A 17,682-nucleotide genomic window follows, 5' to 3' on the forward strand; every position below is an offset into this window, starting at 1 on the left:
CTTTAGTCAGATTACATGTTTACTGTTTTTAACGTGGAAATATCTTCAGGCTTTCTCTCCTTATTATTTCTGGCTTCTAGTCATATTTTTTTTACACACTCTCCCCCACTTTGCCATATCCTCCGGCAGCCAGTGGAAGAGCAGTCTGGTGTACAGCCCTCCATTCTTCCTGGCTCCAAAACACTCCACAGCATGTGTCAGCAGACGTAAAAGGCCAGGCCTTCTTTTTTTTTTTTTTTTTTTTTTAAACATTTATTTATTTTTGAGACAGAGAGAGACAGAGCATGAATGGGGGAGGGTCAGAGAGAGAGAAACACAGAATCTGAAACAGGCTCCAGGCTCTGAGCTGTCAGCACAGAGCCCGACACAGGGCTCCAACTCACGGACCGCGAGATCATGACCTGAGCCGAAGTCGGACGCTTAACCGACCGAGCCACCCAGGCGCCCCAAGGCCAGGCCTTCTAAAAAATTATTTTTATACTTAAGTCTCTAATCCATCTGGAACTTATTTTCATATATATGATATGGGAGCTCAATTTCACATTTTGTTTCTGAATGGTGAGTAATTAGGCCAACACAATTTATTAAATAAACCATCTTCTTCCACCGAAAATAACTACTGTTGCTGTGTATCAAATCCCCAAGTATACTACGGCATATTTCTGACTATTATGTTTCTTTGTTCTCTTTGCCAATTTCGATAACAACAACATGCACTTTCAACAGTAAATAATTATATACTGTATTTGCTCTCTGGGCAAATCTCTATGAGTTTCATTTTTCATAATTTCCTAGGCTAGACTTGGGCTTCGAGGGGGAGGGAGGCAAAATTTAGACAATCTTCCATATGGACTTAAAATCATTTTTATTCAATTTCAAATAAAACTCTGACTCTAACTGAAATTGCATTAAGTATATATAAATTGATTTTGGAAGAGTTAACATTTGCATGATATTGTCTTTCCCTCCAGAAATGTGGAAAATCTTTTCATCTGTTAGATAATATTTCATACTCTTCAAAACATTTTTATGGTTTTCTGCATACAGTCTTTGTTCCTTTCTTATTAAGTTTAGTTCTGATTTATTATACCTTTTGTTGCTAATGTAAATAAAATATTTTTCTTACGTTGACTATGGTTGGCAATTACAAGTATACAGAAAAGCTCCTGACTTAGGTATAGTTACACTGTTTCCAGTAAGTTTACCAAGCTCGCTCATAATTTCAGAATCTCATGGTTCTTCTAGTTACACAATCACGTAACAAATTTTAAAAGATCATCTTCTTTTCTAATAATTATAATCAATATTAATTTTCTTAGCTTTCTGAATCCCCCAGAATCTCAAAAATAATGTCCAATAATAATGATGATAGCAGACATACCTGCCTTTTCTTCATAATAATGAAATGGCTTTTGGTTTCCACATTTAGTATAATGCTTCTTGTTGGTTTTTTTAATATTTAAGTAATTGTCATTCATTTCTATCTTATTTAGCATTTTGTCAGGAATGGTTGCTTAATTTTATCAACGTTTATTGGAATAATCAATTTTCCTTTTAAATTGTTGAGATGATAAGTTATGTTAATATGTTTCATGGTACAAAGCCATCCTGATGCTGATCCATCCCTGGAATAAACCCATCTTGTTTACTGTGTATTAATTCTTTCATACATTATTATACCATACTACATCTTAAAATTTTATTGGTAGTTATAAATAAAATTATTTTATAATTTTCTTTTTTATTCAGATTTTGAGGTTATGGTAACTTAATTTCACAAAATGAAATTAAGAGCTTTTCTCCTTTTTGTGTGGGTTACAATAAATAATATTAGAATTATCTGCTCTTGAAGGGTGATACAGAATTCAGCTATGAGCCCATCAGATCCTAGTATTTCATATGACAGAGTTTGACATACATCTGCTATCTCTTCTATGGTATATAACTAATTCAAGTGTCTAGACTTTTCCTTTGTTAAAGAAAATTAATCTAGACACAGACCTTGTATCTTTCACAGAAATAAACTCAAAATAGATCACAGTCTTAAATGTAAACCACAAAACTACAAAAAATCCAGGTGATCGTGGGTTTAGCAATGACTTTTTCTTTATGATATGAAAAGCATTATCCATGAAAGAAAAAAAATGACAAATTGGACTTGATTATAATTAAAAACTTCTGCTCTGTGAAAAACACTGGTAAGAGAAGATAAGCCACAGGCCAGTAGAAAATTTGTACAAAACACACAGCCAATAAAGAAGTTGAATCCAAAATATAGAAAGAACTCATAAAACCCAAAAAACAAACAACCTAATTAAAAAATGAGCAAGAGGTCTGAAGAGATAGCTCACCAGAAAAGATACCATACATGAGAATTAATAACTCAAAGTGGATCACAGATAAAAAGTGTGATGGCTGGGGCTCCTGTGTGGCTCAGTCGGTTGAGCATCTGACTTCGGCTCAGATCATGATCTCACTGTCCGTGAGTTCAAGCCCCACGTAAGGCTCTGTGCTGACAGCTCAGAGCCTGGAGCCTATTTCAGATTCTGTGTCTCCTTCTCTCTCTGCCCTCCCGCACTCATGCTTGCTCGCTCTCTCTCTCTCTCTCTCTCTCTGTCAAAAATAAATAAAAATTAAAAAAAAATTTTTTTAATGTGACAGCTAAAATTATAAAATTCTTGGAAAAAAGTACAAGAGTCTTTATGACCTTTGGTTGGCAAGGCCTCCTAGAATATGACATCAATACAAAAATGACCGAAAAAATTGTATAGATTAATTGTATTTCAACAAGATTAAAAACTTTTGGGGTGCAACCAAGAAAGTGAAGAGGTGACCTACAAAATAGAAGAAAATATCTGCAAGTCATATGTTTGATAAGCACATTATGTCCAGGATATATAAAGATTACTTGCAACTCAATAATAAGAAAAAAAGAACCAATTTAGAAAAGGACAAAGCATACGGGGCACCTGGGTGGCTCAGTCGGTTAAGCCACCTGTCTTCGGCTCAGGTGATGATCTCATGGTTCACGAGTGCAAGCCCAACATCGGGCTCACTGCTGTCAGTGCAGAGCCCACTTGAGATCCTCTGTCCCCCTCTCTCTGCCCCTCCCCTGCTTGTGCTCTCTCAAAAAGTAAAACATAAAAACAAAACAAAAAAAAAAGACAAAAGATCTGAATAGACATTCCTCCAAAGATGATACACAAATGGCCAATAAGCACACAGAAAGACATTCAACGTCTTTAGTCAGCAGGGAAATGCAAATCAAAACCACAATGAGATAACACTTCATACTCACTAGGATGACTATAATTAAAAATCAAAATGACAGTTAATAGCAAGTGTTGAAAAGGATGTAGAAAAATAGAAATTCTCCTGCGTTAATGGTAGAAATGTGAAATGGTATCACAACTTTTGAAAATAATTTGACAGTTCCTCAAAATATTAAACAGAGTTATCCTATGATCCCACAATTCCACCCAAGAAAAATGAAAACATACATCCACACAAAAACTCACACAGGAATGTTCACAGCAACATTCTTCATAAAAGGCAAAAAGTGGAAAAAACCTGAAGGTCCATCAACTAAAGAATGAATAAACAAAATGTGGCACATCCATATAATGAAATATTCTCTGACCATAAAAAAGAATGAAGTATTGATGCATGTTACAATGTGAATGAATCCTGAAAATATCATGCTAACTGAAAAAAAAAGCGAGACACACACAAAAAACACATACTGTATGATTCAATTTATATGAAATACCCACAATGGGCAAATCTGTACAGACAGAAAGTAGATTCATGGTTGCTTAGGACTGGAGGATTCACAGGGGGAAGGTATAGGGGTTTCTGCTGGAGACAATAAAAATATTCTAGGATTAGATCATGGTGATCACTGCACAACTCTTAACTATACTAAAAACCACTGAATTGGGTGAATTAGATGGTATGTGAATGGTATCTCAAAAAAACTATAAAAAAACAGTTGAGTTTGTTTTGTGCAGAATTTCCACTGTTCTGGTGAGAACCAAATTCATACACATGTATAAAATGCTAAATATAAATTGTATAATTTCAGTGATCCCACATGGGTTCAATGCTCTTACGTTTGCATGTAAAACTAATATTGCATTATTTCTATACTCTAATAATGAAGCAGCAGAAAGAAATTAAGGCAACATTTCAATTTACAATTGCACCAAAAATAATAAAATACCTAGGAGGTAAAAGACCTGTACTCTGAAAACCATAAAACATTCATGAAAGAAACTGAAAACGACACAAATATTCCATGCTCATGGATTAGAAGAAAAATATTGCTAAAATATCTATACTACCAAAGCCATCTATGGAATAATGCAATCCCTATGAAAATATCAACAGCATTTTTCATAGAACTAGAATGAATAATCCTAAAATGTGTAGGAAACCACAAAAGACCTTGAATAGATAAAGTAATCATGAAAAAGAAAAACAAAGATGGTGGTATCAAAATTCCAGATTTCAAGTTATATTAGAGTTGCAGTAAACAAAATAGTATGGTACTCACACAAAAACAGACACGTAGATCAAGAGAACTCAATAGAAAACCCAAAATAAACCCACCATTATACGACCAATTAATCTCTGACAAAGCAGGAAGAATATTCTATGGGAAAAAGTCTCTATAACAAATGGTGTTGGGAAAACTGGACGGCCACATGTAAAAGAATTAATCTGGACCACTTTCTTACACCCTACACAAAATAAACTCAAAATGGATGAAAGACCTAAATGTGAGACCTAAAACCATAAAAAGCCTAGAAAAGAGTACAGACAGCAACATTAACACATTTTTCTAGATATGTCTCCTGAGGCAAGGGGAAAAAAAGCAAAAATAAACTACTGGGACTCATCAAAATAAAAAGTTTCTGCACAGCAAAGAAAACAACCAACAAAACTAAAAGACAATCTATGAATGGGAGAAGATCTCTGCAAATGACATATCCAATAAAGGGTGAGTATCCAAAATATAAAGAACTTCTACAACTCAACGCCCAAAACAGAAATAATCCCATTAAAAAATGGGCACAAGACATGAACAGACATTTCTCCAAAGAAGACATCCAGATGGCCAATAGACACGTGAAAAGATATTCAACATCACTCATCATCAGGGAAATGTAAATCAAAATTACAATGAGATATCACCTCACACCTGTCACGATGGCTAAAATCAAAAACACAAGAAACAAGTGTTGGCAGCATGTGGAGAAAAGGGAACCCCTGGGCACTACTGGTGGGAATGCAAACCGGTGCAGCCACTGTAGAAAACAGTATGGAGGTTCCTCAAAAAATTAAAAATAGAACTACCCTATGATCCAGTATTCACATTGCTGGGTCTTTACCCAAAGAACACAGAAATACTAATTGGAAAGAATATATGCAGCATTATGTTTATCGCAGCATTGTTCACAACAAGCCAAATTATGGAAGCAGTCCAAGTGTCCACCAACGATGAATGGAGAAATAAGATGTGGTATATATATACAGTGGAGTATTACTTAGCCATCAAAAAGAATGAAATCTTGCCATTTGCAACAGCATGGATGGATCTAGGGAATATAATGCAAAGCAAAATAAGTCAGAGAAAACAAATACCACACGAATTCACTCATATGCAGAATTTAAGAAATAAAACAAATGAACAAAGGGGGAAAAAAAGAGACAAACCACAAAAACAGACTCTTCACTATTGAAAACAAACAGGTGGTTACCAGGGGGAAGATGGGTAGCAGGATAGGTAAAACAGGTGATACGGATTAAGACTACACTTATCTTGAGCACTGAGTAATATATGGGACTGCTGAATCACTATATTGTACACCCCAAACTAATATAACACAGTATGTTAACTACATTGGAATTAAAATAATTTTTTTTTAATTTAGAACACTGAATATCAAATAAAAAGCACTATGGCAATTTAGGAGAAAAGCCACATAATAAAAGAAAAAGCTTTATATTTTAGTACCTTTAACAGCATTTTTTTCTTACTTTTTGAACAATCTGTATTTTCATTTTCCACTGGGTCCAAAAAATTATATAGCCAGCCCTGGAACACATTTAAAATCTACTGCATAGAACTTCTTGGAGAGTACGTACAGAAGCAAAATCAGAATATAAAAACATGAGGAAAAAAATTCCCATCACCTTGCTCTTTTATTATCTAGATGTCCCTCAAGTCAACAAAGTTACATCATGTGCTCTTGGTAACTACAACCCTGAAACCCATTCAACACTTCCTCTATTGTTTTTTTTTTGTCTTTTTCAAATGTATTTATTTTAAATGTATATTCATTTTTTTTTTTTTTTTTTTTGAGAGGGAGAGAGAGAGAGAGAAAGAGGGTATGCAAGCAGGGGAGGGGCAGAGAAAGAGGGAGACAGAGAATCCAAAGCAGGATCCAGGCAACGAGCTGTCAGCACAGTCCCCGATGCGGGGCTCGAACCCACAGACTGCTAGATCATGACCTGAGCCAAAGTCGGACACTTAACTGACTGAGCCACCCAGGCAACCCCAAAATTCCTCTATTCTTAAACAAGCTTAATTCAATACCTCAAAGTCAACAGAAATAATGAATCCCAATGTACTAAGTAATGATCATGCTTCAAATAATGTGCAAGCACTTTCCTGGCATCATCTGACCTAATCTGCACATCTTTAAGATAGGTATTATAATTCCTTTTTTCATAAACAAGAAAATTAAGGTTCCAAGAGATTAAGCAACGTGCCCAATACCACACAGCTAGTAAAGCACAGATGTGACTGGAACCTACACCACCCCGATCCAAACCCAACAAATCTGCCTCCTTGTTTAGCTTTCAGCACTGCTGTGCAGTAAAGTGAAGCTTGGGCTCTCAATAAAGTATAATAGTTAAATTTCTGGGTTTTGAAAGAAAGTATTAGACTATGATTAACAACAGTATAGGCCTCAATAATGCACCTGATACTCAGACTCCTAGATCAATCCCACAGAATCCCCATCTCATGATTTAGCATGCTGGGGAAAGCCTGCTGGCAGTCCTAGATGCCCAGCTTTTCATCAAATTCCGCATTTTGTTATGGCGCTCTGAAAGATCCAGACATATATTTGAGGAAAAGTAAAATAACGTTAGATGATGGGGTGCCTGGGTGGCTCGGTTGAGCGTCTGACCTCAGCTCAGGTCATGATCTCACAGTTTGTGAGTTCAAGCCCTGCCATGGGCTCTCTGCTCTCACTGAAGAGCCCGCTTCGGATCCCGTCTCCCTCCCTCTCTGCTCCTGCCCCAGCGCAAGCATGCACACTCTGTATCAAAATTAAACATTTAAAAAATAAAAAATAAAATAACGTTAAATGAATGACTTCTAAAGGCCAAAAACTGCACTTTAAGGAGTATGTGGAAAGTTCCTGAATCCTAAGCGCTGAAAAAGATATGTAGAAACCGGTACAGATTTAATATCGGAATAACTCTAACCCTTCCATCTAGAGAATCTATGGCCTACACAACGGAATCACTATGAGTTTTATCATGAGTCCTGCCACAAAATGACCCACAAAGAAAAGAATATGATATTGTATTCCTTCTCCCATTTCAAGTTCCCCTTACACAATTTGAACTTCATGCAAATTTAATTCTACAAAGCTTTTTTTTTTTAATTCTACAAAGCTTTTTAAAAACCAAAACATTCTGGCATCCCCAAATTTCAAGCCGCTGCTGGTTGAGATGCATCAGCAATGGAAAGACAGGTAAAGTGGGATGACAGAAAAACAGTTTTTACAATGTCACCCTGGGAAAGCAAATCCGAGCTGCAGAATCTGGCACCCCACTAGCGTCTGAGGGGAAAGTGGGAAAACAGGCACAGAGAACATCAGTGCTCTGACACGGAGTCAACGAGGGCAGAGCCGGGGGTTCTACACCCAGCAACTGGGACAGGTCACCCAAAGCTTCTCCCACCTCCGGCACACAAGTTCTTCTGTGCCAGTGGAAAGAATAGTGAGGAGTTGGATCCCAGGAGTCAAAAACTCTGAGCCAAAAATCAGCAAGACATCTGGATGGAGGAACAGACAGAAGGAAATACTTCTCAGAATGCATATTCTTCAAAACAATCCAAAATGTGTTAACAAGGATCCCACTGAAATTCTAGAGAAGGAGATTCTGAAGATTCTAACACACAAAGGATAATGACATTAGCAGTGTAAAATTAGAATTTATTATCTTTATCGTGTGCCCTTTCTGAATTGTCATATTAAGTGTTAAAATATTTACAAGGGCTTTCAAAGATAAATTCTGAATTTTATCACCTCATGTCCGTTTTTTCTTATAATGCCTTAAGTTCTTTGAATTATCCTATTACTGAGGCACCTGGGGGGCTCAGTTGGTTAAGCGTCCGACTTTGGCTCAGGTCATGACCTCACACACAGTTCATGAGTTCAAGCCCCGTGTCAGACTCTGCACTGACAGCCCGGAGCGTGGACCCTATTTCGATTCTGTATCTCCTTCTCTCTCTGCCCCTCCCCTGCTCACGCTCTGTCTCTCTCTCAAAAATAAACATTAAAAAAAAAGTTTACAAATTATCCTAAAACCCAAGATTTTCAGGAAATTAACCTACGCCACTATATTTGGATATAATCTTCAACGTCCAACCATCATGAGTGAATATCTACAATTATCCTCTACAAGCACCATGCAGAATAAACAAAAGCACACAGCTCTCAGAGACTTTATATTCCATCCTACTGTATAATGTTAGCTTGGAAACAAAAGGAAAACTAACACCAGAAATCACACTGAAATGATATGACATTCTTTGGATGCCTACACCTCTCAGAAATTATACTTCCAATGATCACTTAAGATGGAAAGAATAAAAAGAAAGGAAAAACTATCTCGCGTGTAATCAGAAATGCCTCAGTCTCCTTCCACCCTAAGTACAGAACTAGGGAGGAGTGAGGGATACTCACAAGGAGAGCAGTGAAGGTCAAAGCCTCCTGATGAAGGAGTCTGAGTGACTGCTCTAACCAATTACCACAAACTTAGTGACTTACGATAAACTTATTCCCTCAAAGTTCTAAAGTCACAAACCTAACATGGGTATCACTAGGCTAAAATCAAGACATCAGCAAGGCTAATTCCTTCTGGGGGCTCTCGGGAGAATCCATTTCCGTGACTTTTCCAGCTTCTGGAGGCATTCACTTTCCCTGACTCATGGCCTTTCCTGCACCTTCAAAGTCCTTCACTCTGTCCTCTGCTTGTTGTCACATCTCCTTCTCTGACTCTGACTCTCCCGCCTCCCTCTTATAATGAACCTTGTGACTGCAATGCACTTACCCATATAATCTAGGTCAATCTCTCCCTTAACATAATCGCATCTGCAAAGTCCCTCCTGCCCTGTATGATGACCTACAGCTTCCAGAGACTAAAACACGAGCATCTTTAAGGGTTACTGTACCACTGACCAGGGGAAGTTCATGTAACCCAGTTTAGCCAAATCAAATACAAAGAATCCGCTCTACCTCCATCCTATTCCTTTTTGCTCACCTATGTTATAAAATTAATATATGATTGGTTTTGTATCCACTACTCCATTCCACTATAAGACTTTGTGGACCACACTGAGAAAGAAAAAGCAGCCCCAGACATCTGGAAGCTCGCCTGCTACTATCGGCTAGGCCTTGTTGTTGCTACAAACTGGCTAGCATCTCAGAGCAAGGCACTCACAGCCAGGCCTCGATAATCCTTCCTTGAAAATAAACAACTTCAGAGAACGTCAACATCACAGAAGGGCATCCTATGACCATCATGGACAAAGAATAAACAATACCACTCTGTAATCATGACTGAACAAAGACAAGAAACATGAATGCCATCCAACCATACAAATGACCAAATATCTTTCCATCATGGTTCATAAAAATGACTTGCTTCTTTACCAATTCCAGCTTTAGCTTCACCCCAGTCTTCCTGACTTCTAGACAAGATTAAAATACTTAATCATAAAACTATCAGATCAAAGCCCCACTTTCTTAAACTCTTTCCAAATCACCCAACACAAGCACAAATCCTATTTTTAAAAGTTCCCTTCTAATACTCTCTTATTGAAACACCCCCACAGTTCCCAGTGGAATGCATTTTCCCTCACTGCAACATGCCATCAACCCAACTTATCCAACTACAGGTATATTCCTGGTGGTCTTTGGCTGGAAGGCAGTGAAAAAAGCTCAGAAAAGCCTATAGACCCCCAGACAACTGCATTCCAAATTTATATACAAGACTAACGACTCCCTCCCATCTTCTGTCCAACCCCTATTTCCCAAGAGGGAAGAGCTAAAGTTTTTATCTGCAGCACAAGGAGTAAGCCATGGAAATGAAGGGGAGACCCTGGTAGAAAAAGGCAGGTAAACTCACCTCGGGTAACAGTAGAGAGAGAATGACCCCTGGCATCTCCATTACATCCCTACTCTATTTGGCCAAAAAGAAGGAATTTGAAGGAATTCAAATAAATTAGAAAGTCCTAAAATCTCTACTGTTGTAAAAGTCCTAGTCAACCCCAGAACCATCCCTCCAAAATACTTTAGCCAAGTGAGGGAGCTTAAGCCATAGCCAGAATAAGGAAGAATTTAAATTGCGCAGCCATACCAAAACTCCCTGCCAGCTAGTTTCATAGTCTCTCCGTGGTCCTTTCATTAGCCTTAAAATAAGCATTTTATGTAACCAATCTAGTTGGATCCCACACAACTCTGTTATGGTGGAGGTTTAAACTTTATAGGACTGTAAATATAGCACAGGCTGTGAAACCAGCCTGCCTGGATTCAAACTCTGGTTCTATCACACGCTGACTATGCCACTTTGGCTACGTGCTGTGAAATACCTACTTCGCATGCTTGTTATGAGACTCCAATAAGACCCCTGCTAAGCACTCAATTAATGGTACTTATTATTAAACTAGTGAAGGGATTATGGGGATTTTTTGGTACAGTTATGCATTAATCTGTGACCATTTTAAAGTAATAGCTATATCGGAAAAAGTGGCATCAAGGTAAGAAAGCCATTTTGAAGATAACATCTAAGAAAATGCATCCGAACAACAGATGCACCAAAAGACAAGTGATGCTGTGCAACTATGACAGGTATAAAGAACAGATACACATAAATTGCTGTCCATATTTCAGTTCTCCTGCTGGGCATTTAATAAGCTAGAGACAACGTTTTAGTATCCTGGGTAATGGTTCACGGATGCATGTCATTTAAAAATAGGTTAATCAAAGGCAGGTCACCTATGAACCAATGAAAAATCTGTGTATGAACCAAGGATTATAACTAATCCAATTCTGCACACATGAAGCTGAAAAGAAAAAGGGAAAATAAACAGCAAAAGGAAGAAAGAAAATAGATCATTACCACCTGGTTAATAGCTAAAATCCAACGTACCCATTAAAGTAATTGGTGAAAGAACTCTGAGATATTCATAATACTAAAGACAAAACAGCATTATTAGTAAGTATTTAAAAGTTAAACACTACACAATATGCAAAAACGAACTCAAAAATCAAAGACCCCAAATGTCAGAATTAAACTATAAAACTCTGAGAGGAAAACATAGGTGGAAATCTTCATGACACTGGATTTGGTGATGATTTCTCCAATACAACACCAAAAGCACAGGCAAAAACAGAAAAAACTGGACAAACTGAACTTCATCAAAATTGACTTTTGTGCAAAGAACACTATCAATAGAGTAAAAAGGCAACCCACAGAATGGGAGAAAATATTTGCAAATCTCACATTTAATAAGGGATTACTCTCCAGAATATATAGAGAAGTGCCAAAACTCGGGGCGCCTGGGTGGCTCAACAGGCTGAGTGGCCGACTCTTGATTTTGGCTCAGGTCATGATCCCAGGGTTGTGGAATCAGGCCCCACCTTGGGCTGCGCAATGAGCATGGAGCCTGCTTAGGATTCTCTCCTCTACCCCCTCCCCCCCCCCGTCCCTCTCCCCACTTGCTCTTTCTCTCAAAACAAAAAATTCCTAAAACTCAACAACAATCCAATCCAAAAATGAGCAAAGGACTCAAATAGGTATTTCTCTACAGAAGATACACATACGGCCAGGAAGCACATGAAATAATGCTCAACATCACTGATCATCAGGAAAATGCAAATAAAAACCATGATGAGTTAACACTGCACACCCACTAGGATAACTATTATTAAAAAAAAAAAAAAAAAAAAAAACACAGAAAACAACATGTATTAGTAAGAACATGGAGAAAATGAAACCCTGGGGGGCACCTGGGTGTCTCAGTCAGTTAAGCACCCAACTCTTGATTTCCGCTCAGGTCACAGTCTCATGGTTCGTGAGTCTGAGCCTGACGTTAGGCTCTGCACTGACAGCATGGAGCCTGCTTAGGATTCTCTCTCCCTCTCTCTGCCCCTCCCCCACTTGCGCATGCGCTCTCTCAAAATAAACGAACAAACTTTTTTTAAAAATGAGGAAAAGACTTGAGGCTTCACAAGAGTTCCAAATACCCATAAACACATGAAAAGTTACCGAAATTCACTAAATCATTAGGGAAACGCAAATAAAATTTGTTGCGCAATAAATATTGCGACGCTTAGGACAACAGGACAGAAAATACTAAGCGTTGCTAAAGCTGGGGAGCAGCCACACCCCTCATTCAGTGCTGTGGGAGTGCAAGGTGGTGCAAGCACTTTGGTAAACCGGAGGAAAGTGTCTATTAATGATAAATGCGCAACCTACACAGCGGTTCCACCCCAGGGCATCTTCCTAACAGAAATGCGGACACACGTTCACCGAGAAACACGTACAAGAATATTTGCAGCCCCAACCCGTTAACTACTGAAGCGCCCCTGAAAAGTAAAACAGGGGCTCGGTCTGTTGAGCACCTGACTCCTGATTTCCGCTCGGGTCACGATCTCAGGGTTGTGCGTTCAAGCCCCAGCCACGTTGGGCTCTGCGCGGACAGCACGGAGCCTGCTTGGGACTCTCCCTCTCCCTCTCCCTCTCCAAATAACCTTCAAAACAAATAAAATAAAGTCGATCGCACTATAGTCACACGACAACAGCGACAGGAACGAATGCTCTTCGTTCCCAGTTATGACTCGGCAAAGCAGTTCTCAATTTCAAGATCAATAAAGACACAAATCCGGCGATTCGACACCAGAATTCCCTCACCCCCGAGCAAGAGCTGTGACCGAGTCTGGGACAAGTCAGAAGACGGAATGTGTAAACCCGAAGTGCGACTGCTGGGAAAACACAAACACATCGGGACGCGCGCGGCGCACGACCAAAAGGCAGGCACATCAAAGCCGGTTTCTAGGGCCGAGCCCGCTTCCCGATCCCGGTAGGACGCCCGCCACCAGAAGTTGCCCGCAGAGCACAATGGACTCGGGCTCGGGCCCTCCGGGGCCTCGGTCGCCGCCGTCCCCCACAGCGGAAGGCGTGCGGCGGGGCGCACGCGGGGCCGGGCCGCGGGGCGCCGGGAGCGGCCGCACAGGCACCTGCACGCACACCTGTGTGCGCTCACGGCAGAGCTCGGGGCGGAGGGCGCGGGTGGCGGCGCGGTGCGCACCCAGCTCGGGCGCGGGGGGCGCGGGGCGCAGGGCGCGGCCGGCGGCGGGGGGGCGGCGGGGGGCTGCGGGACTGCGGCCGGGGCGCGTGGGGGGGGGGGCGGGGGGGCAGGGCCGTGGGGGCGGGGCGCGGGCCGGCTCACCGTGGACTCCCGCACTTGGCTGTGGAAGTGCTGCTCCCGCGCCGACACCTCATCTTGCCCTTCCATCCTCCCTCATGCCCGCCGCCGCGCCGCCCGCGTCCGCGCGCTCCGCCGCACCATCGCCCGCCGGCCCGGGACGGGAGCAGACTGACAGCGGGCCGCCGCAGGGCCGGCGACCACGACCCCCCGGGCGCCGCCTCGACCGCCTCAGCCGCCGCCTCAGGCGAAGCCGCTCCGGCTGCAGAGGGCGGGCGCGGGGTGGGGCGGGGGCGGGACCTGACGTCAGAGGAAGGCGCCTCGCGTCAGAGGAGCGCGCCCCGCCGTCTGCGAACGGGAGCCGCCGAGGGGCGTGACCTAGCGGGGCGGGGAGGCGGGGCCACGCCCCCCAGGAGGCCGGCGCTTGGCCGCCTTGACCAGTCCGGAGACGCGCGCGGACGCGAGGTGGGTGGGTCTGCGGAAGCGCGTTCCTCCTCCTTTAAGGTTCAGTGACTCGTGGGCGGCCGGCCGCAGTGTCCGTGCACTTGTTTTCTGCAGAAGGTAGTTATCGTGGCAACTCCTGTTAGTGCCTTCGCCGGGCTCCCAGCACCCGGTCTCTGGCCCTTGGCACTCAGCACCCGGCACCCAGCGCTCAGCCTGCAGAGCACCTGGGCGGTCAAGCAGGACATCTCCCGCGGGGTCTTGCGCTCTGCCAAAGTAGGTAAAAGGCCAGCAGAGTTGCTTCCGGACCCTCTTTGGGCGGAACCCTGGAAACCTGGCTTGTGTGGATGTGATAAGGGGCTCGGGCGGCTGGAGGTCTCGGGCTTCCCCACCTGGAGAACGTAGATAGCCTTGGACAGGAGGCCCTCGCCCAATCCCTAGAGCCCTCCCTGTTCCTCTGTCTTACTACCTTCCCGACACCCTCGGCAGCTCGTTTATTTTGGGGACCTCCAAACATAACAAACACAGTAATTCATCCCCAGTCTACATGAAGTATCTTTTTTCTGGATTTTTGCCATGAAGCTGAGTTTGAAGGAATACTTAATCATTTTACCTTTGGATTTATTTGGCTATAGAGAAGTCATGTAAATTGCTATTGTCTGTGTGATTTTCTTGGCATCTCTAATTAAACATTCTAAGGAAGCAAGAAAATCTAGAAGCTCCGTTCAAATTATTTTAACAATGTATGTGAATTTAGATTTTTTTCAGTATCTTTTGAAATTTTGAGTTAAAACTTTTGTCATGACTCAAAAACTTTTTTTTTATGGTCTGCAAAAAGCTTGCCAGCCCCCTATACTGTGCCCATGATGCACTGTGCTGTAAATTGCTGGTAGTGGGAAAACTGGGGGACATGCGGTTTGTTCTGAGAGTTCCTCTGCTGACACAGGCTAATAAGAAACCAGGAATGCTTCCAACCGGTTATATGCAGTGTTCACTTTTATTTTGAAAATGTCTCAGGGCCCAAAAGAACGAGGGAAAGACAGTATCTGAGTCTGTTTTTCTAGACACCCAGGTTCTGCGAGCTGCGTTATACACCCCCCTGAACTGACCTGCATAATTTCTAGATTAATCTCTCCAAATCAGAAGGTAGGCAGATCATATTTTAAGATGTGTGGCATTTAGACGTGTTCCAGAAAGTGGATGCATGCATTTCTGCTCTTTCTAACCCAGCACTCCAAGCATCTAGACCTTTCTGTTTTCTTTAGCCCTTAGCCCAGGATAGGAGACTTCAAAAATGGCCAGAAGCTCACCCCTCCCTGTACATTCACCCCTTTGCCTTGTGGCTTTGCCCTTCCTTCCATCAAGAAGTGTATCTATCTTCCACTCCCTTGAATCTGGGCCTCAACATGTGACTTGCTTTGTCCAAAAGGACAGAAGAAAGTAGGAGGTTCCTGAAAAGCGCTTGTGCGTTAGGGCTTGTCCTCTCCTACCACCCCTTGGCACCCTCCAACTGCTACTGTGCAAATAAACCCCAACTAAGCTGGTTTGGGAGGCCCAGTTATGTCTGTCACCCTATCTGCCACTCTTCTGCATCCCTCTAGAACATAAATCTACCCCAAAATACAGTTTTTCTCCCCTGCTCAAAGCACTGCAATGCAGTCATTCTCACTAACTGTAAGATAAAATTAAACTCCTTAACTTGGCATTCAAGACGTTGACTTTGGGGCCCTACCTCACCCTTCCAGACATCCTCCCCACTTCATTCGCTGAACAGCTCTTTGCTGCAGCCTGGCTCTCTCCTCTCTCCACCCCCAATACCAAGGCCCAGCCACTTTACTGTTCCCTATCCTCTCTGAACTGCTGTTCAGTCAGTGCTACCTCCCTTCAGCGTTCACACCAGGACCTTCCTTCTCCACAAAGTCTTTCTGGACAATTCCAGTCTCTTCATGCATTCATTCAAAAATGTGGGGACACGGTGGAAAGAACCCTGCTTCGGTCCCTGCTCCCACAGAGCTTACAATCCAGGGGTGCAGCAGAAAACGTACAGAGGCTATATCCCTGGCCATTCATTTGACCCTTAGGACACATGTCCTTGTATCTGGGTCTATCCATGGTCAACGTATAAACTCTTTAAGGTCTAGGGCATCTTTTCTTGTAAACATCTGTGTACTGCCTTCAATACCTAATAGAATGCCTTGTACAAAGTCGATACCTAAATAATAATGTTGATCGGTCCATAGGTTGGTGGCCCCGAGAAATTTCCCAAAGACTTCTTCACGCTTCGGCACTTCTTCAGATTTCTATACTGATGTAGATGATTGTGAGGCATTGCTCATGTTTCCAGCATTACGGTTCAGATGTCCATGATTGAAGGCACTGCTCGTTACTCTGTACTCTGGTTTCACTGCCTCATCGTGTCTTTGAAACTGCTAATATTCCAGATAATTCTCCTCGCTTCATTAGGCCTTGCTTTGATCCTCCTGGTCAAAATGAGATCAAAGTTTTGAGATATAAAGGGACAGAGACCCAATTTTTTTTAACCTCTTTATGCCCTGTACGAAACCAAGCCAAGCAATATTCAGATGTAACTTGTATTCCTTCCAGCCTCTGTCCGAGGTGGAGGTTTTTTCCCTTAGCCAAATAAGCAAAAGATGAACAAGGAAAAGTCTAACAATAGCCCAGCTCTCCCTCCGCAGTGGGATGGGTAAGGAAACTGTGATGTGTTCATGCAATGGAATAATGCACTGGGGTGAAAACTCAACGAACTACAGCTGCGAGCAACATTGTGGATGAGTCTCTGAGACTGTGTTGAACAAAAGAAAGAACAATGCACACAGCCTGATTCCATTTATATGACGTTCCTAACCATGCAAGACAAAATAAGATACTATTTAGGGATACAAACATGCATAGAACTATAGAGGAGAGGGGGGAAGGATAAACTTCCAGGAAGGAGGGTCGGAGAAGAGAACGGCAGGAGGCATGCAGGGGCTGCAGAGAGGTGATTGTGCTCATTGCTAAGACTTGTTGGATCTGGACGCAGGTTGCCATTTGCACGATGGATCCCACAGGGATCTCCCTTCACGTCACTGCAGCGGGTGCCTCCAGTTGGCAGAGCCTGGGTCATGTGCCCACGCCTGTCTGCAAAGGAAGTGAGTGTGTGATTTTTCCAGCTTCTTCTGTGGGACGGAGTCTCTGCTTCATAGGATAGGGGGTTCTTGTAACACAGAAAAGGGCTTCCGATATGGTTTGGCGGGGAGGAATTCTTTGGTGCAAATAAGAAGTTCTCTGATGATCCAGCATAATCAAAGTATAAAATTTAGACTCCCTAAAGAAACACATGGACTTTAGGTTTCGCTAGATGATAACCAGCTAGTGGTGTGCTGGAGACCAGCTCTTAAAAGCTGGTTGTTGGTTTTTAGGAATTTTGTGAGTCATTTGTTAAACACAGCCATTATTTCAAGTTAAATTATAGACACTTACACTCAGTTAAATTTTTCTGAGAGAGA

General features: G+C 42.1%; 1 protein-coding gene across 7 annotated transcripts in view; it reads right to left on the bottom strand.

The window, feature by feature from the left end:
• The window catches only part of LMBR1 (limb development membrane protein 1), a 194,745-nt gene extending 180,721 nt beyond the window's left edge, over positions 1 to 14,024 (bottom strand). For 6 of the 7 annotated variants that reach the window (XR_013551882.2, XM_078437003.2, XM_081795112.1 and 3 more), the window contains exon 1: positions 13,757 to 14,024. Coding sequence is in view for 6 of the 7 variants with exons in the window: in XM_078437003.2 (XP_078293129.1) it covers positions 13,757 to 13,822 (66 nt within the window). In the remaining variant the exon portion in view is untranslated. The remainder of the gene's footprint in view (positions 1 to 13,756) is intronic. The other variant, XM_081795113.1, reaches the window with a different exon arrangement.
• Between the last annotated feature and the right edge of the window lie 3,658 nt (positions 14,025 to 17,682).

This window comes from Panthera onca, chromosome A2 (assembly GCF_046562875.1).
Source record: "Panthera onca isolate mPanOnc1 chromosome A2, mPanOnc1 haplotype 2, whole genome shotgun sequence".
NCBI lineage: Eukaryota > Metazoa > Chordata > Mammalia > Carnivora > Felidae > Panthera > Panthera onca.